The sequence below is a fragment of the Protopterus annectens genome, chromosome 2.part1, assembly GCF_019279795.1.
Source record: "Protopterus annectens isolate FY-2018-M chromosome 2.part1, PAN1.0, whole genome shotgun sequence".
NCBI classification, from domain to species: domain Eukaryota; kingdom Metazoa; phylum Chordata; order Ceratodontiformes; family Protopteridae; genus Protopterus; species Protopterus annectens.
The window spans coordinates 1,429,196,827-1,429,217,018 of NC_056729.1; the positions used below are offsets into that span (position 1 = coordinate 1,429,196,827).

A 20,192-nucleotide genomic window follows, 5' to 3' on the forward strand; every position below is an offset into this window, starting at 1 on the left:
AAAACAAACTGATCTGTTAGGGGAAAAAATATAAAAAATAAAAAAATGTACAATATGCTGGTTGCATAAGTGTGTACAACCTTAAACTAATACTTTGAACCACCTTTTGACTAAATTACAGCATTCAGTCTTCTTAGGTAGGAGTCTATCAGCATGACACATCTTAACTTGGCAATATTTGCCCATTCTTCCTCACAAAAGCGCTCCAAATCTGTCAGATTGTGAGGGCATTTCTTGTGCACAGCCCTCTTCCGGTCACCCCACAGATTTTCTATTGGTTTTAGGTCTGGGCAATGGCTGGGCCATTAGAAAACTTTAATTTTCTTCTGCTGAAGCCATTCCTTTCTTGATTTGGATGTATGCTTGGGGTCAATGTCGTGACGAAAGGTGAAATTTCTCTTCATCTTTCTAGCAGATGCCTGAAGGTTTGCCAAAAGTGACTGGTGTTTGGAACTGTTTATAATCCCTCCACCTTGATTAAAGCCCCAGTTCCAGCTGAAGAAAAGTAACCCCAAAGCATGATACTGCCCCTACCATGCTTCACTGTAGGGATGGTGTTCTTTTGGTGATGCAAAGTGTTGTTTTTTTGCACCAAATGTAGTTCGAGTTCAACCTTGGTTTCATCAGACCATAACACATTTTCCCACATGCTTTTGGGAGACTTGCTGCATGGTTTGGTAATTTTAGCTGGGACTGGATGATGATGTGTATGAAAAGGCTTCGTCTTGCAACCCTACCCCATAGTCCTGTCATATGGAGAATACGGGAGATTGTTGGCACATATGGTACACAACCAGTACTTGCCAGAAATTCCTGAAGCTCTTTCAGTGCTGCTGTAGGTTTCCTGGCAACCTCCCTGACCAGTTTTTCTCTTGTCTTTTCAACTATTTTGGAGGGACATCCAGTTCTTTGCAACATCACTGTTGTCTCATATTTTCTCCACTTTTTGATGACTGTCTTCACTGTGTTCCGTGATATGTCCAGTGCTGTGGAAATTTTTTTGTACCCTTCTCCTGAGTGATAACTTTCAACAGTGAGATCCCTTTGATGCTTTGTAAGTTCTCTGTAATCCACGGCTTTTGCTGTAACAGGCAACTGAGTAAATGTCAAGAAAATCCTACTAGGACAACTGAACTTTATTTGGGGTTAATCAGTCTCTTTAATAGATGGCAGGTGTGTACCCAAGAAGACTGAATGCTGAAATTATATCAAAAGGTGCTTCAGTGAAATATTACTTTAAGGGTGTGCACACACAACAAAGTATTAGTTTAAGGGTGTGCACACTTATGCAACCAGTGTATTGTATATTTTTTTATTTTTTATATTTTTCCCCTAACAGATTTGTTTTTTTTTTTCAATTGAATTGTACAGGTTATAGGTCACATTAAAGGTGGGAAAAGATTTGAAGTGATTTATTGTGGTCTCATTTTTATATCACAAAAACTTGGCATTTTAATAGGGGTGTGTAAACTTTTTATATCCGCTGTACCTTTCTGAACTATATGGAGAGAGGCATTATGGAGCTTTCTGACTGTCTCAGGCTGGTACGAGTCTAACATTGAGCAACGTATTGCCATCACAAAGTATAATGTCACAGTGTGAACAAAAAATTATTGATTTCAACAGCTGACTGTGTCTCTAGTGTCATTCTGTGGGGGGGGGGGTCCAATATTTGTCAGCTTGGGGAGGACCTGGTCAACAGACCACATTGCTTTGACAGGAATGGTCTGCACCTTTACCCTCTAGGCTTTCGACTATTGGATAAAACTTTATCCATCTCCACAGTGCATTTTTTAGGTAATGCCAAATTGACATACCTACTGACATAGTATTCTCACCCCCATTCTACTACTCTGGCATCCTCCTTTCACAGTCACCTGTATTTTTACTTACTCCACATCTCCATCCAGTCCACTTCCCTCTTTTACTAACCCTCATTGTCCTACCATTGATCCTTCATGTCTACTTCCTTCTCTTCATAACCATTATGGATCTACCATGGAACCATGCGAGTCATTCAGGTACTCTCGTAGCCTACCTTAATGTCATACATCACTTATATCTCCAACAGGACACATATAGCTTATCAGTCAGCTATTACACCTCCTAAACATGTGAAAAGTTTAAGTACCTAGTCTCTAATTAATTCCTATATCTGCCTTCCACCTACTGCATGAAATGTCCTGTATAAATTTTGCTAGCTGAAAAGTACTGGTATGGAATGTTCTCATGTATATACTCTGTATTGCTTGTATTATTAATGCAAATTCTGTATTGTATGTGAAGTGTCTTGTATGTGGAGCTTTTCTCCCCGGGATTCCACTAAAAATGGGCACTTCTGGCCCAGCGCACCATCCTGGTAAACTAATGCAAATAAATAAATAAATAGTAAAATCATCTCGACTGAACCTCAAGGTTTTACTTCTCAGTGCCAGGAGCCTAATTAAAAACTATATTCCCTCCAAGTCCTCCTCTTACTCAGTAGTGTAGACATCTGTACAGTTGCTAAAACATGGTTTAAGGTGGCAGAGAGTATCCCGACAGTGCTTGGTTTCAGTGCCTTCCACATTTTTAGACCACTAGCTGCACATACAAGGGCTAAAGGTGATGTTTCAGTATACATCAGTAACAAGTATACCTCTGGGGTGGTCCAACAGGATGACATGCTAGAGTTGTTCCATGTGCAGATCACCATAGACAAAATTTTGTGCCATATCCTAGCTAACTGTAGGTCATTCTGCATGTCCCAAGAAGCTCACAGTGCATATTTAGACCTACTGGAGACAGTTATCTTCCAGCCTAGCACCCTTCTCTTGGAAGACTTTAATTACCGTTTGTAGACTGGGAATCTTTCACTGTCTCAGATCTTACAGGCACAGAGATACCTGCACTTGGTAAATACAAACATCCTTGACCAAATAGTGAGTACACCCACTAGAGCCTCCCAACATACTAGACATTGTGCTCGCAAATATGGGAGAGCATTGTACCCCCCCCCCCCAAGGATTGTCCTCCATAGTAACGTCTGACAAGAAAACTGTCTACTTTGAAATCAAAATTAACTCCATAATCCCATTAAAACCAGTAACAGTTGGGAACTTTTCCAAGGCAAATTACCTATTACTAAGTAGTGGTTTGTCCAAGTACAATGGCTCTCCAAACCCCGAGAACACAGCAGCCTATGCTGAATTGCCCTCTCAAACTCTGTCCAGCCATGTCATTGGCTCCATTCAGGCTGCTGTATGAACCAGAAGTAAACCCAATACTAGCCCTAGAGACAAATCACCGTGGTGGCATCCTATATTAAACAGGATATGCAACAGAAGGAAAAAAAATATGGCAAAAATCGGGAAGGGTAATGCCCATAAATATAAGAAGTCATATCAAAGTAAATAGGCAACTAAAAGGGCTAATTAGGTCAAGCAAAGCCGGCCCTGAGGCTAAGATAGCCTCACAGTTGAAAGATAACTGTAAGGCCTTCTACAGTTATGTTAGAAACCTCAAGGGCAGCACAAAATGTGCTGAAGTGGCAGTTAATGGTGCCATTTTCATAGAGTCTAGTGATATAGTGAACCTGTTAGAGAACAGATTCATTCCCAACTTCGCCCCCACCCTCAGACATAGCCTCTCCAACTATAACTAGTGAACATGTACTGGCTGTGCTCACCAAAGCCAAGAACATGGCCTCAATAGGCCCTAATAATATCCTAGGATGCCTCTTGAGTTGTCTAAAATATGACTTATCAGGACTTCTGGAGTTATCATGTAACTATAGTCTTAAAACAGGCTTTGTGCCATGTGAATGGAGGAATGTGAAAAGAGGACCTTCAACCGATCCTGGAAACTGCAGACCAATTAGTATGACAATTCTTGTTTGCAAAGAAGTGTGACTGAACAGCAAACCTTATTTGGAGTGACTTGGTACAGTATCACTATATATATATATATATATATATATATATATATATATATATATATATGCAATGTACTCTAGAGCTTAAATTATCTCTACACAAAACAGCCACAATTGAAAGGTTTAAAAATATTTAATAATAAATAATAAGAACACAAGACAAAACTTCTTACTACACAGTGCTAGTCAAGAGTTCAGAGATCACAGAGAAATGTTTAAAATAATAAAGTAGAAAAGTTTTGACATCACAGAAAAACAGTCTAATCTTCCTAATTCCTAACTATTTGTAAGAGAAACACTAAAGTCTTAAGATCCTACTTACATATAGATACAGGCAGTGCTGGTGATGTTGGATATTCTCAAGACAAATGCATTAAATGCTCTAATGCTCTCATTCTGTCTGTCCTTAAATTGATAACATAGTACCACTGATTCATTTCAGATTGCATCATTTCTTTCTGGTTCCTAGGCTAACAGATTCTCAGAGGTTAATAGTCTTTGATCTTGCAGCTGGCCAGGAAGCCAGAACAATAAAAACATTTATACATGCAAATTCTAGCAATTAACTCTGGTCTCAAGACAATAGCCAGAATTCCTTCATCCAGACATATCAGCTCTAAGTTTTGACATCCAAGAATTAACTTGTTCGCTTTGTTACAGCAGAGTGCACTATTGCTACATTTTTGCAGTTCCACATTTAACACCATTTTTCTCATTTAAGAGAACAAGCCTGTGGCTTATATTAATGTTTACAAATGACGTCTGGCTAGGCTGGCAGCCTTCACCTATCGTCACAGTGATGATAATGCCGTTGTGTCCAAAATTTCCAGAGAGGTGATAGGAGCTAGAAGGCTCTGCTTCCACTGGGGAAATTTCTTTAATGGTGTAGTTTCCAAACAGTTTAGTATTTACTGAGTTGGAGGGTAATGTTTCCCCTTTCCCAGAGTACAACCGGGAGTAATAATTGACAAATGCATTTATTATCCCATCTGAAGGCTGCAGTGGTGCAGCAGTTAGCATTGTCGCCTCACAGCAAGAGGCTTTCCGGTTCTATTCTCGGCTGAAGCACCTTCTGCGCAGAGTCTGCATGTCCTCCCCATGGTCGAGTGAAGCTTAAAGACATGCAGGTTGGTGCGTGCATCTGGGTGTGCCTTGGCTCCGGGCTGGCAACTCAACACCGTAAAAATCCACTGCCAATCATTAGCGGACCGGAGTTTTGCTCTGGCGACCCCTAACCGGGAAAAGCCGAAAGACTTTTTATTTATTATCCCATCTGGAATGGCAAAGATCTGATGTCTGATTTGCTTTATCTGCCTTTCATCTTCCTCTTTTCTTCAAATCACTGATAAAAATTTGGAGCTGGAGGGAGACTCATCAAAATTTTTAAGTTTAACGGCTTTATAGGCCTTTTCTGAGTTATATAGCAGAGCCAAATCAACACATCCTCTTACAAGCTTCAGATTTCTGTTTGAGTCCTGTAATACCTCTGCTCATTTATAGTTGTATAGCTCAGAGCTCTACCTGGCTATAGATAAAATGTTGGTGCTTCCTCAGAATAAGTAAATAAATGCCTAAACAGCTGGGTTTTTTCCACACACTAGTAATATTAGTACCAGAGATAAGGGTTTAGAGCCCCACTGCTGAAAGAATTTTATTCTCCCTGTGGCAACATCACTTCCACACAGTTGCAGAATAATCTTCATCTTGCACGAAGAAACAAAGAAGAAGATTTGCAAATATAATAATAATGAGGCGTGATCTGTTTGAATTAGAGAGATTATTACATGCAGCATGCGAGTGTGGTTTTGAGAAGTTAAGCTTGTATGTGTTCTAGAGAATACTTTTGAGCTGTGTCAATAATGGGTGTAAATATTAGGGGATAATTGTAATGACACATGAGCATTGACCAAACCAAATCTGGTAAGTCATTTCTATAACTCTTCCCGATACAGTAATGTCCTTTAAGTGATACAAGTCTTCCATGATACATTATTGTCTGTTAAGTGGCTGGCATTACTTGTATGAGTGTCCAGAAGAAGCAGTTTTAATTTGTCTGTGGAGCGTTAGAGATGGTCGCAATCATGAAGAGCTGGTGAGGTTTGCTGTGTGGTTGGGTTAGCAGCATTTGGGATTTTAATAAAAAAATTGCACTTTGGTGGTGGGGGAAAGTTCCAGGTAGTAAACATATGCTAGTAGTGATGGCTCCTGTGGAGGGTAAAGGAGGAAAATGATTTAGGGATTATAAATGTCCGCTGAGTAATGCACTGCAGTATGAAAAGGCAGGAGAAGATGACTAGGATAGCAAGGTTATCCATGGCCTGAGCAGTGAATGTGAGAAATGCTCGGGTCTTCTTCTCACTGTGTAAGACACTTATAAATTTGTAATTTGTGTCATAAGTAGTGCAGTTATTAAGAAAGGGAAATTAGAGAAAAGCATATGCTATAGAAACTTGACAAAACAATGTAGAAAATAAAAAATAAAAAATAGTGGAAAGTGCATCGGACACGGATATCCTTCAGAAGGGACTCATGGAAACAGATAGTTGGTGCCAGAGCCATGGCCTGAAGTTAAACGCCAAAAAATGTATAGTCATACCCTTCGGGAAAAACAAGGTAACCCCAAGCTACCATATAGGTGGCAATCCACTAAGCACAGAAGAGGTTATCAGGGACCTGGGGTCCCAGGTTGACAGTGGCCTTTCTTTTGACACTCACATTGCTAAAGTGGTTAGAAAGACCTTCTACATTGCCCACCTGATCATGAAGGGATTCACATCCAGATCTAGTGAGGTCATTGTTCCCTTGTACTCTTCACTTATCAGACCAATGATCGAGTACAATGCCCATTCGGGATGTATCTCACCTGACATCTGCAGCAATTGGAGAGACCCCAAAAGTTCCTCACCAAAAGGATAAAGGGACTCCAAAATCTGTCATATGCTGCCAGATTGAAGAAACTCCAGCTCTATTCAGTCGCATACCGTCTGCTCAGAGGTGACATGTGCCTGACATACAAGGCCATGTCCAACCCGAATTAATGGACATGCTCCACCTCAAAAATCCAAATCCACCAAAACCACTAGAGCAAGCGACTTAAACCTTAGCACGGATATAAATAGGACGTGCTGGAGGGATAGATTTATCACTCAGAGACTCCCTATGCTGTGGAATAAAATCCCGGTCCATGTGAGGCAGAGCACCTCGCTGACTCTGTTCAAGAGAAATCTAGACCTGTGGATGGGAGATCGTAGGTTTACCCCGGGAATCGTCTCTGTGTCACTGCTGGACAGAGGCACAACAAACTAATGGGCACAGTATTTTTTCATATAAGTGGTGGCGTAAGCCACAAAAATTTGGGCTAGGCTTATAAATGCCTTAGGGCAGATAGCCTAGTATAAACCTATGAACCTATAATAGGGATGTGAATGCAGTTAAGCATGAACTTGGCATATACAAACAGGAAGGGTGAATTTGGCTGCACTGATTTTTCTTAGTAAGTTGTATGGGTGGAGTTGCAGTCGTAGGATAGCGCAGTTTGCATGAGAGTGGCTCAGATCTGATTTTAGTAAATGCTGTCTCATAGAAATAGCGCAGCTTGCATGAGTGTGGCTCAGATCTGATTTTAGTAAATGCTGTCTCATAGAAAAGGACGAACTGTATTGAGTAGTCTAGTATGGGTCAATGGAGAAGGTTAAAAAAAAGCTTATGGCTGATAGAATAAGGGTGCAGCAGAGAGATTAACAGCATTATCCCTCATTTTTCTTGTCACTATATTTTTTCTTTATAATTGAATATCATCTTACAGAACAGCAGTAGTTGAAATAATGGTATTTATGTAGTGTATTGTGTAGAGTATCTACTTTTGTACTTGTTCAATTACAGATGTTTAAAGACTAGAGTTTCAAATACTTGATTTGTTCTGAGGATTTATTTTTTTCACCCTTTAAATTACTGCTATTCTTATTTTATTTACAGATCGACCAGGTTCCGAATGCATGCGAGTGCCATGTTTGCAAGCAGGAAGTTTCCAGTCTGACTGCATCAGCACTGGCAGTTGGACGGCTCCCCACCAGCCATCAGTTTATAAATGCAGAAAAGCCTTCACATCCAGCGCTGCACCTTTACCCACACATCCATGGACATCTACCATTACATACTATTCCTCACTTATCCCGTCCTTTAATCCATCCCTCTCTTTATACATCTCCACCTTTTACACACAAGGTAAGAGAAAAGACGACGGTGTCATAATGTGCTACATTGTATTGACTCTTGACATACCTATGTTTTTTGTGCATGTTAGATAAGTCACATAAGTTCAGAGTGCTAGCATTAAAAATGCAGTTGTGTGAATGTTGCATGCTTTTTGATCTTGCAATGGCATACGTACACACACACATATACATATATATATATATATATATATATATATATATATATATATACATATATAAAATAGAGATGTATGTATGTGTGTGTATATATATATATATATATATATATATATATATATATATATATATATACACACACACACACACACACACACATGCATATTTTATATATGTATATCTATATATGTATATATATATATATATATATATATATATAGGTTCATAGGTTCATACTAGGCTATCTGCCCGAGGGCATTTACAAGCCTAGCCCATCGTTTTGTGGCTTACGCCACCCCTTTAGTATGGGGAACTATACCCATTATTTTGCTGTGCCTCTGTCGAGCAGTGACACTGAGGTAATCCCTGGGGTATATCTGCGATCTCCCATCCATTGGTCAAGATTTCTCTTGAACAAGGCCAGCGAGGTGCTCTGCCTCACATGTACCGGGATTTTGTTCCACAGCATAGGGAGTCTTTGGGTGATGAATCTATCCCTCCAGCACGCCCTATTAATAGCCGTGTCAAGGTTTAAGTCTCCGCCCTTGTGGCTCTGATGGATCTAGATTTTTGAGGTGAAGCATATTCATCAAATCTGGGTTTGACATGGCCTTGTATGTTAGGCAAAGGTCACCTCTGAGCAAGCTGTGCGACTGAATAGAGCTGGAGTTCTTTCAGTCGGGCAGCATAGGACAGATTTTTGAGACCCTTTATCCTTTTGGTGAGGAACTTTGTGGCCTCTCCAGCTGCTGCAAGTGTCGGGTCAGATACATTCGAATGGGGCATTGTACTCAATCATTGGTCTGATGAGTGATGAATAAAGGGAGACTATGACCTCCCTTGATCTAGATGAGAATCCCTTCATGATAAGGTGGGCAATGTAGAAGGTCTTCCTAACTACTTTAGCTACATGGGTGTCGAATGACAGACTACTATCAACCTGGGTCCCCAGGTCCCTGATAACTTCTTCTGTGCTCAGTGGATTGCCACCTATTTGGTAGCTATGGGTAACCTTGTTTTTCCCGAAGGGTATGACTATGCATTTTTTGGCATTTAACTTTAGGCCGTGGCTCTGGCACCAGTTATCCGTTTCTGTGAGACCCTTCTGAAGGATATCTGTGTCAGATGTGTTTTCTACTATGGCCCAGTTTGCAGTCATCTGCAAACTTTGTCAGCCATAACCCTCCTGTGTTTGCTTGTACTTGGAAAAGTAGATGCCAAACAAGAGTGGGCCCAGGACTGAGCCCTGTGGGACACCACTTGTGACAGGCTTTGAGTCTGACATGGCGCCAGCAACTCTGACCCTGTGGGTTCTGTCACTCAGCCAGTTTGCAACCCATCTTGTGATGTATAGGTTGACATTTAAGCTGATGAGTTTTTCAATGATACCCGAGTGGGGTATTGTATCGAAGGCCTTAGCCAGATCGAGGTAGGCTGTATGGACTGCCTTTCCCTCATCAATGGCTTTGGTGACTATTTGAAAAAGTCAACCAAGTTTAAAAGGCATGATCTGCCTTTGACAAAGCCAAACTGGGTTGGATCCAAAGTCTGCAAATTCCCTATGTCTTTATTTATGAGGTCCATTATGATCCTCTCCATGGCTTTGCAGATAAGGCTTGTCAAGCTAATGGGCGGTAATTTCCAGGGTCGGTGGAGGCACCGCCTTTGTGAAGTGGTACCACAGTTGCAGTCGCCACTCCTGGAGTGCGTATCCAGAGGTAAGACTATGATTAAACAGCTGTCCTAGCTGTGGGTTTAATTCCTCATTGAGTTCATGGAGCACACAGCCGGGGACACCATCAGGTCCCATGGATGCTGTGTTTTTGCTTTGGAGAGCAGTTCTCACTTGGGCTGGAGATGTTTGGGGGCTGCAATCGTTTGATATAGATATCTCTCCTTTTGGGGAGGGGAGAAGTTTGCACTGAACCTGTCAGCCAGTATGTTGGCAATGTCTGTAGGATCAGTAATCTTCACATCATTTTGAACTTGCTCTGAGCATATCTGGGAGTTTCCTCCCAGGTTTCTAACATAGCTAAAGAAGGCCTTATGATTGTCTTTTGAGTCTTTAGCCATTTTTCTCTCGAAATTTGCTTTGGATGATTTTATGAGAGCTCTTAGTTTTTTACTTATAGTGATCAAGGGTGTCTTACCTTTTAAGGATTTTGCTCTATCTTGTAGTAGCTTCCTCCTTTTGTTGTAGAGTTTGTTTATGGCTGGGGTCCACCAGACTGGACGCTTGCCTTTGGTACAAAGAGTCTTTGTTTTGCTTGGGATTGCCTTATCCATGCAGTCCTGCAGGTGCTGGTAGAAGGCATTTGTAAGTGATTCAGCGGCTTGAGTACTGTTTTCCATGGCTCGGGGCCTTAAAGGAGACCACACTAGTCTTTAGAAGTGTGAAGTCGGCTTTTGAGAAGTTCTTTACTGTGGTCTTTTTATTTCAGGTGGGGTGGGATGAGGACCTCCAGCGAGATTAGTTTGTGGTCTGATCTCACCAGTGAGGGGTACACCTCCGGTGTTGAACATTGTGCTCCCATGTTCGTGATGATGAGATCAAGTATGTTATCTCCTCTTGTGGGGATGGTGACTAGTTGTTCCATGGCATTTGAGTTTATGAATTCCAGGAACTTTTGGGCTAGGGTGTTTGGGCTTGAGTAGTGATCCCAGTCTATATTAGGGTAATTGAAGTCACCTAGTATGATGGTGTTTGGTGATACATTTATCCCCTCTAGTGTTTTCAGGAAGGCCATGTGAGGTTCCTGAGTTTGTGAGGGTGGCCTGTAACATGCTACAATTTGCAGAGCAGTCTTGCCTATGGTTAATTGCACCTGGATGGTCTCCGATGCATCGTGCGTTGCCACCAGTCTTGAGGTGTGGGTGTCCTTGATGAATATGGATACCCCCCCTCCTTTCTTGGTATTGTCTGGATTTTGGGGCGGAGCATGATATGAGGTAAAACCTGATAGCGCTGGGGTGCTCTCAGGAGCCTTGAACCAGGTTTCTGTCACAGCACAGACATCGATGTTCTCCATACTGAGAAGGGCCTCGAGTGCGTGCATTTTGAGATTTAGACTTCTGGCATTGAGCAGCATTACCCTTAGTTTTTTTCCTTTTTTGTGTTCTAGGGTGGTAGGTTTAGAATTTGAGCCTTGCCTAAAAAAGGCACTATGGGGGTGGCAAGAGCCTTTGCCAATATCCGGAATCCCAGGGGTGACAGGTGCAAGCCATCCCTTGCGAAGCAGCGTGGCTTGTCCAGCATGTCATCCCAGGCAGACAGACACTGGGTCCCCTTTGAATGACACCAGTGTTTAAGCCAATTGTTAAAGCTGATCATCTTATCTCCGTATTGTGGCATCATTCTTGGTGAAGGTAGGATACTGCTCAAGGTCAGGGTCATACCTGCCTGGGCTACATAATCAGAGAGCTCCTCAATGTCTCTTTTCATGTAGTCCAAGGAGGTGCCTCAGGTCGTTTACACCAGCGTGGACAATGACTGAGTCATATTTGTACCTGCTGTTGAGAGACCTGAGTGCTTGCGATATGTGGCGGATTCTAGCCTGACAGGCAGCTTACTGTGACCTTCTCCTTACTCAGTCTGGTGGCGGGACGTCAGTGTGTCTGACTATGGAGTCACCAATGACTAGTGTGTCTGGCATTGTGTTTGGCCTTAAGGGCTGTGACTGTTTGACACTCTGACTGTGAGGTCTATGTGTTGCAGGTGTTGTGTTCTGAGGTGGTGGTGGTTTGGGTGTCTGCTTTGGTGGCCTCTGCTGTTTTGGTAGATTTTTGATCAGAGCCTGCCAGTATGTCTTTGTGTGTTTATGTGTATGATTTGAGGTTGTAATGGTACTATGTGAGACTGGGTCTATAGTGTGTGTGGTAACCTTCTCCTCCTGACTGGTCTTGCCAGTCCTATGTTGAGAGAGCTCAGCCTCCAGTTTGGCCGTATAGTTGCATCTCTCACATGTATTTGTGTTTTGTGGGAGGAGGAGAGGGTTGTCTGTGTACATGAGGCAATTGTAACATTGCCTCAATATTCCCAGGTTCACCAGCTGAGCAGGAGAGGACACTAGCAACTGATCCCTCGACATGCTAGAAGGAATAGACGAAAAAAACTTTAAAAAAGATTCCGGGGGACGTGGGTGACCGAGAAATGGGGGGTTGCCTTTTTGGGGTACTATCTATGACAAGAGTTCCGTATCAAGGTAATAAGTACTGTAGGATCAAGTGCTACGTTTAACAGATAGAGAATAGTCTACTTGGAGTCAAGTAGAGATGATCTTTTTAATTACAGGATACGCTGATTAGATCAGTAGTATAGTTCGAGGAAGGTAGTTTTAAGGGAAAATTTGAAGAGTGGACTTTAGGTAGCCTGAATAGTTTAAACCTGCTTAACCGGCGCTGCCCTAGTGTGCAACGGTAAATCGCGCTAAAGCGTGCTTTATAGCAGGGGGCTGGAAAAGACAGGAAATGACCCAAAATGGCCAATAAACTACAAGTTACTGCCTTAAACCACTCCTCTGAGGACAAATGAAGGAGTTATGGAAATGACCCCTAGTGGCCAATAAAACTACAGTTTCAAGTCAGTAACCACCTCCACGGGGGGCAGGGAAGCTGCTCAATGTTAGTCACTGCCACTGATGAACACAGAGACCCTCCTTCAGCCCAAGCAAAAATGGCCTCACAGAAACTTTCAAACAGTTCAGGAACAGCAAGCCTGTAACTGAACTTTTTAACTCTCAGAAAAGTGGGGAAAGAAGCAAGATTTTTTTGTTTTTGTTTTTTACAGAGATAGCAGAGGTTCACAAGTAATATCAAGTTATAACAGTGCAGTAAATGACCCCACACAAGAGTGCTAGGTCAAGGACAGAAAATATGCAAGTTTTAAGAAAAAACTATTTAAAATTAAGTGCAAACAGGAAATTCAGCAAACAGCTTTTGGTTGTGCTCTAAATACAGCTACTAATACAGAAATCAAGTTTAACAAGCCAGAACATGCTCAAGCTAGGCAGCTATGCAGAAAAACTTAGCAAATAAACAGAGAAAAAATACTTAAAATCTCAAAAGTGGCTCCCTTCTTCTCTCAGCGTTTTTTCCTCTTGGAGGGTGCTTCACCAACAGCCAACAAGCCTGAAAAGACGCTCAAACCACGAGGCAACTAGGTTTTAAGAGTGGAAGATGTAGGAGTTATGGAAATGACCCCTAGTGGCCAATAAAACTACAGTTTCAAGTCAGTAACCACCTCCACGGGGGCAGGGAAGCTGCTCAATGTTAGTCACTGCCACTGATGAACACAGAGACCCTCCTTCAGCCCAAGCAAAAATGGCCTCACAGAAACTTTCAAACAGTTCAGGAACAGCAAGCCTGTAACTGAACTTTTTTAACTCTCAGAAAAGTGGGAAAAAAGCAAGATTTTTTTTTGTTTTTGTTTTTACAGAGATAGCAGAGGTTCACAAGCAATATCAAGTTATAACAGTGCAGTAAATGACCCCACACAAGAGTGCTAGGTCAAGGACAGAAAATATGCAAGTTTTAAGAAAAAACAATTTAAAATTAAGTGCAAACAGGAAATTCAGCAAACAGCTTTTGGTTGTGCTCTAAATACAGCTACTAATACAGAAATCAAGTTTAACAAGCCAGAAAATGCTCAAGCTAGGCAGCTATGCAGAAAAACTTAGCAAATAAACAGAGAAAAAATACTTAAAATCTCAAAAGTGGCTCCCTTCTTCTCTCAGCGTTTTTTCCTCTTGGAGGGTGCTTCACCAACAGCCAACAAGCCTGAAAAGACGCTCAAACCACGAGGCAACTAGGTTTTAAGAGAGGAAGATGAAGGAGTTATGGAAATGACCCCTAGTGGCCAATAAAACTACAGTTTCAAGTCAGTAACCACCTCCACGGGGGGCAGGGAAGCTGCTCAATGTTAGTCACTGCCACTGATGAACACAGAGACCCTTCTTCAGCCCAAGCAAAAATGGCCTCACAGAAACTTTCAAACAGTTCAGGAACAGCAAGCCTGTAACTGAACTTTTTTAACTCTCAGAAAAGTGGGAAAAAAGCAAGATTTTTTTTTTTGTTTTTGTTTTTTACAGAGATAGCAGAGGTTCACAAGTAATATCAAGTTATAACAGTGCAGTAAATGACCCCACACAAGAGTGCTAGGTCAAGGACAGAAAATATATATATATATATAATACGATTTTTTTTTAAGTTATCTTCATTAAAAATTGTCATATTATTGCATTACAGCACTGTGCTGAGGACCGCTTCATTTTAGTAGGCCAGGTTTAATTAAGTAATGCATATTAGCATTTGTGATTGGAGCCAGTGTGAGAAAGTAGTAAGCAGGGCCAGTGGATACAGAGGTACGTAGATGTAGTTACTCTGGCTTTGTGCACATAATTGAGCAACAAAATATGATTCAGACAACCCCATTTCCAAATATATTGACAGAAAAGATGCAGGAATGCATTACGTGTTGCCCTGTCTGCATCTGAAAGGGTATGAAAAGGTATAGGCCACTCACTAAAGAAGAAAAGAAGGTAGCAGAAGAGCTGTGACAGAAGCTAGGATTTTTAATAGAGTCTTGGCCAAGAGGTGACCGTATCTTTTAAAACAGGAAGAGTAGGCAGAAGCTACAGGAAGACTACTTGGAGTTAGTGATGAAGACCCCTCCCCCTGCTCCTATGGAAAGGTTATTGTGTTTAACGGCTTTTTTTTTGTTAAGGAAAGTTTGTAAGCAAAATCTGAAGTGAAATTTCAGGTATTCATGGGGGACCCAGTGTAGGAAATTGGCCACCTTTTCACAATGTTCCTCTACTTGTCTTATTTCAGTGATAAGCAGGCCAAGTGGCTCTCATTTCCCCTTAATATTTTTCCTTAAATTAAAATCCTCCCATACAGTGAAATCTTGTGTAGAAAGAATTTGAATAGTAAAGGCTATAAAAAGATTTGGGGCCTTGCTTCTCATGCAAGTCTTAAGTTAGGATTTAGCTTTCTGCGGAGAATGATAAAACTGGATCAGCATTATCATTACGTGTTTCATTATTTCAGTAACCATCTAAAAATGTTACAGTTGTAATATTAAGAGGACATTAGACATTATTAGCAATTTGTGCACCTAAGTATGATGACTTCTAATTGTTTTACTGCTGCTGCTGCCACCCCCCCACCCCCATGTCAGCATCCAAAATCCAAATGTTGCACTTCAAAGCCATTTGCATTTTTTCCCCTATCTACTTGTCTACTAAAGTTCAGTTTGCTTTGGGGTTGTTTCACAGAAAGCACCATTGCTATGATTTGGTTGTTTGTTACATTGTTTGAGGAACAACGTTTTCATCAACTTCATGCCTTTGTCCTTCACTCTTACTGTGTGCTTTGCCTAGGTTGGTATTACAGCCCTTTAACATTCAACTCATTTATTTTATGAGGCAGTAATGCTGATGTTATCCTGAGGTATTTTGTTGTGCCACTGTGCTTGGAGAAATTGGAGTCTGCAATAATGTGCCCTGCTTGATGGGGATCCTTCATCCCAGCTTTCCAAATTTAAAAGACCAACTCGGAGAAAGGCTTTTATTGGAGAAAAAAAAATGAAAATCCTAGGGATGGATTGCGGCCCCTTTCACTACTGTCTTTCTTTGTAAGTAATACCCTGTTCGATGAGGGAGAGCATTTTAAAAACTGGAGCGAGACTGGTCAGAAGGAAGTATAATTTCTGTTGCAGAATACATTGCTTAGGGATCAGTTTACCATTGCTTTGTTCAGGGGAAGGTGCATAGTGTCTCACAATATTCATTATTTTTATTTATTATTTGTGGGTAGATGGGCTGATTCACAGCACCTTTTTAAACAAAGACCAGAGACAGAGTGACAACATAAAGATACAATGTCTTTTTCATATGTCTCAACTAAAGGGTATATCTGATCTGACCAGATCTGATGCTGGCAACTCTCAAACTTTTGATCAAGGACTCTGGTTCCTCCCCAACCGTAATTCCCCTCCACCCTGACAGTTCCTCATATCTCATTTGTCTCTTGAGGAAACCAGAAGTCAGTGTAATTTGGTGTTATCGTGTCTTCAAAGCATCAGATCATTTTTTGTGGTGCTACTTTGTAGCTTAGGATGTCCTTACACCCATTTTAGGGAATTAAATGTGGCCTGCGACTTAAGTAGGACATGCTGAAAGTTTGTCTCCCAGCAGCTGACATGTCTTTGGAACAAGCTACCAATTCATGTGAAACAGAGCACCTCTATGACACTGTTCAAGATGAACCTGGACGAGTGGATGGGGCACCCTAAATTCTTACCGGGAATAGCACCCACAACCCTTGGACATGGGCAGTCATTACTAAATGCAGTCTTGTGTATTGACTAGTACTTCTACGGTATTACATTAGGATGAAACTGATAGGCTTAAAATGACTTCCAGGTCGACAGCCTACTAATCTCCTATGACCCTGTAATCTATGTTGCAGTATTCTTTACATTAGGGAGTTCTTTGTCGTAGGCAACCCAACATTAGCCAGTATACATAGTCTTTCATGTCACGTGGTATGTTGCACATAGCGCACATCGGCCATGAAAGTGATGTATGCACGCACTGTCCTCAGAACTTCTCTGCCACCAGTCTGAATGCCATCTTTGAACATTGGTCTGCTCGCTGAGTCTTCTGCTGTATTCCAGCGATTTTCTCAGATAAGTGCCTTGTTGGGGAATTCTTGTTTCTTCTGCTACTGTTTTGTGGTAGGGTTCATGTCATCCAAAAAAGGCAAATGCCACTGTGGAAGACAAATTCCACATAAGGAAAGCAATCTCCAGTGTTTGTTCTGCCTAGGGCATACCCACGACCACAAATCTTGTCCTATTTGCCAGGCCTTTGTGCCCAAGACCCTAAATAGTAGACTTTTCTCCTTAACTATTTACTTGGAAAACCAGCACTTAAAGTTGCTAGCTAAAAGCACGATGGAGGGATCCTCTGGGCCCAGGGTCAAGTTGGTTACGAAGAGGAAAACGAAAAAGCTGAGACCTGAACCTTCTGCTGCTCCTCTTACCATGGACTTCTCTCCTGAGGTGGATGCGAGCCCAGAGGTGCATACGGTTCCTGGTTCCGATTCACAGGCAGAGCCCAATGTTGAGGCCACCTTGGATCAGACCACAGGCATGCTTTCCGAGGCTGAGCAGGCATATGTCTCGGATATACAGGGCTAACAGAGGCATGTGATTACTGAAGGCCCTAAGGCGATACCTCACATCCTTGTGTGGGAAGAAATTCACTTGGGATATTATTGAATGTAGGCCTATGTCTGGGCCTCCTACACTACATAGGGCAGACCTGCATCAAAAGAAGAAGCAGAAGTCTAAACACTTGTCCCCTCCAAAAGACCCTTAGAGTGATTGGTAACAATTCACCCAAGGCCTTTTCAAAACTGTTATGTCCCTTAAGTTTCCTTTTGGTGTTTCTGCCCCCCCCCCCCCCCCCACACACACACACACACTACTTCTCCACATGACAGGGTTAAGCAAAGAGGTTTCATCATAAGAGTGGACATCCTCAGAAGATGAATCCCTGGCCTATCCCTCACAGACCACCCCTTTTAGATTATGCCTCCCTAGAGGAGGACTCTAGTGGTACTGACTCACTCATGGAAGAACTCTATTTTGGAGCGAGACTGGTCAAAAGGAAGTATCCTTTCAAGTGGGATAGCAGTCTGGTATCTGAAGTACAAAAGAGATACTATAATCTTCTGCAGGTGAAATCCCTTAGCACTTCATCTAGTCTTCCTGTGTTACCTGCATTTCTAGATGCCTATGCCTTTGCCTCTGCCTGACAGACCCTAGTTTCCCAGCCTCCTGCCCTTAAGAAGCCTGGCGGATTTTACAAGGTACCCGAGGACTGCAAGTTCCTGTTCAGATGTCCTTCAGCAGATCCGTTGGTTATTTCAGTGGCTTAAGACAAACCATTCAGGTTACTGCCTTCAACATCTCTCTTTCCTTCAGATAAGGAAAGCAGGATCTTGGAAAGACTGGGCAAGGAAGTGTACACTTCAGCCACCTTGGCATTTAGAACCATTAATTACGAAACACACATGACCAAACTCTTGTCAGGTCATTTCTCATTTGCCTGATTCAGACAATAAGACTTTGGCTGCATCCTTACTTGGAGCTTCCTTTCATGTAGCCTGCCATTCCATCAGATGCATCTGTGATTCTGCAGAGGCTTCTGCCAGGACAGCTGCCTCTGGCTGTGTCTTAAGGAGATTTTCTTGGTTAAAGACCCCAGCTTTTACCAGAGGACATTAAATCTAATCTTATGTATGCCTCTTTAGACAACTCTGTATTGTTAGGCCCTGCAGGTGTTGACTTGTTTTAGTCTGTGCAGGAAAAAGGTAAGGAATTGCAGGAGTTGAAACACTTTTTTATTTTCCCCAGTGCCTAAATATCAACTACATTATCCAGCAAAACCTACATTTGTACGTAGACACTCCTGCCCTTCTCCACCTAAAAGAAAAAAGGGTGATACGATGCCTCAGCAGGCCAGGGATTCTCCTGCAACTCTGGCTCAGATGCAGCCCTTTCTTGACAAGCTTGGTTCCCTCTGACTGACCAAACCACTTCACCCACAGCCCTCTTTCCCAGCACCTCTCTCTGTCTCTGCCACCCTGTGAAAGCATAACTCAAGACTTCTGGAATGTCCTTCTATTCCTATTCTGCAGTATTTTTAACCTTTGGGATTCCCTGCCTAAGTGACCCATATGTCCGGCCAGTATACAAAAGACTTTTGCTACTGCATGGTACGTGCAACATCTCACACAGCAAGGTCGGCAATGTAGGCTGTAAAGGTGACGTCAGCATGTACCATTCCTCAGAATTTCTGTGCCGCCAGTCCGAATGACAGCTTCTACTGTTCGCTTGATCACGGAGTGATTTCAGGTAAGTGCCCTGTTGGAGAATACTTTTTTTCTTTGGTACTGCATATTTTTGAGGTTGATGTCATCTAGGAGGGACAAGTGCATTTATGGACATCAGATTCCACATACAGACCGACACAATCGGTGTTTGTTTTGCCTAGGGTCCAAGCATGATTACAAGTCTTGTGGGATTTGCCAGGCATTCGTCTCCATGACCATTTGTAGTCATTTGTCAGCCTTGAAAATTTGCTTCTAGAACCAACGTCTGAAACGGTTAGCTTTTGTTATGGAGGGCACTGCAGGTCCATCTGATGAGCCACTGAACACGGCCAGAAAGGTCAGGCCCAAGTCTTCGGCTGCACCTCTGGATTCGGACGTTTCTCTTGAGGCCATTGAAGGCCTAGAGGCCCATTCGATCTGTGGTTCACAAACTGCAGCGGAAAGTATTTCAGAAGCTGTTAAGGAGGGTGCCACTGGCACATTCACAGAGGCATTGCAGATGTCTGTTCAGGGCGATAAGAAGGAATCACGACCCACTAACTCAGATGTCCCAAGCAGTGTTCCTCTAGCTCCCTCATCTCTAACAATCCCTTCGCCTGACACAGAGCTGAGTCATATGTCTGCTATTTCTTCACAACCTAGAGTGGATTTTCTTGGTAAAAAGAAGCAGAAACGGTAACATGTTTCCTCTCCTCAGGATCCTTCTCCTGATTGGCAAACCTTCTCTCAGGGAATTTTGAATGCCTTCTTGGCTTTAAACCCATCTTCAGACCTTCCACCCATCGCTGTCCCTTCCCCCACTCCCAATAAATCAGTGGAGGAACAGCAGGCCTCTGGTGCAGAAGGTTCTTCTTCTTCATCTGATGAATCCTTGTTCTACACTTCCCAAATTTAGTCTCCCCTGAGTAAGATTCCAGCAGTGGTGATTCTCCTGAGGAAGATTTGTCCTTTGGAGAAACTATTTCCAGGATGAGAGATCACTTCAA

The 20,192-nt window shown here is 42.3% G+C and overlaps 1 protein-coding gene across 2 annotated transcripts in view; it reads left to right on the plus strand.

Moving 5' to 3' along the window:
* Positions 1-20,192, plus strand: part of FAM193A (family with sequence similarity 193 member A) — a 2,395,037-nt gene that overhangs the window by 1,474,792 nt on the left and 900,053 nt on the right. For both annotated transcript variants that reach the window (XM_044062897.1, XM_044062898.1), the window contains one exon: positions 7,889-8,137. In XM_044062897.1, the coding sequence (XP_043918832.1) occupies positions 7,889-8,137 (249 nt within the window). The remainder of the gene's footprint in view (positions 1-7,888; positions 8,138-20,192) is intronic.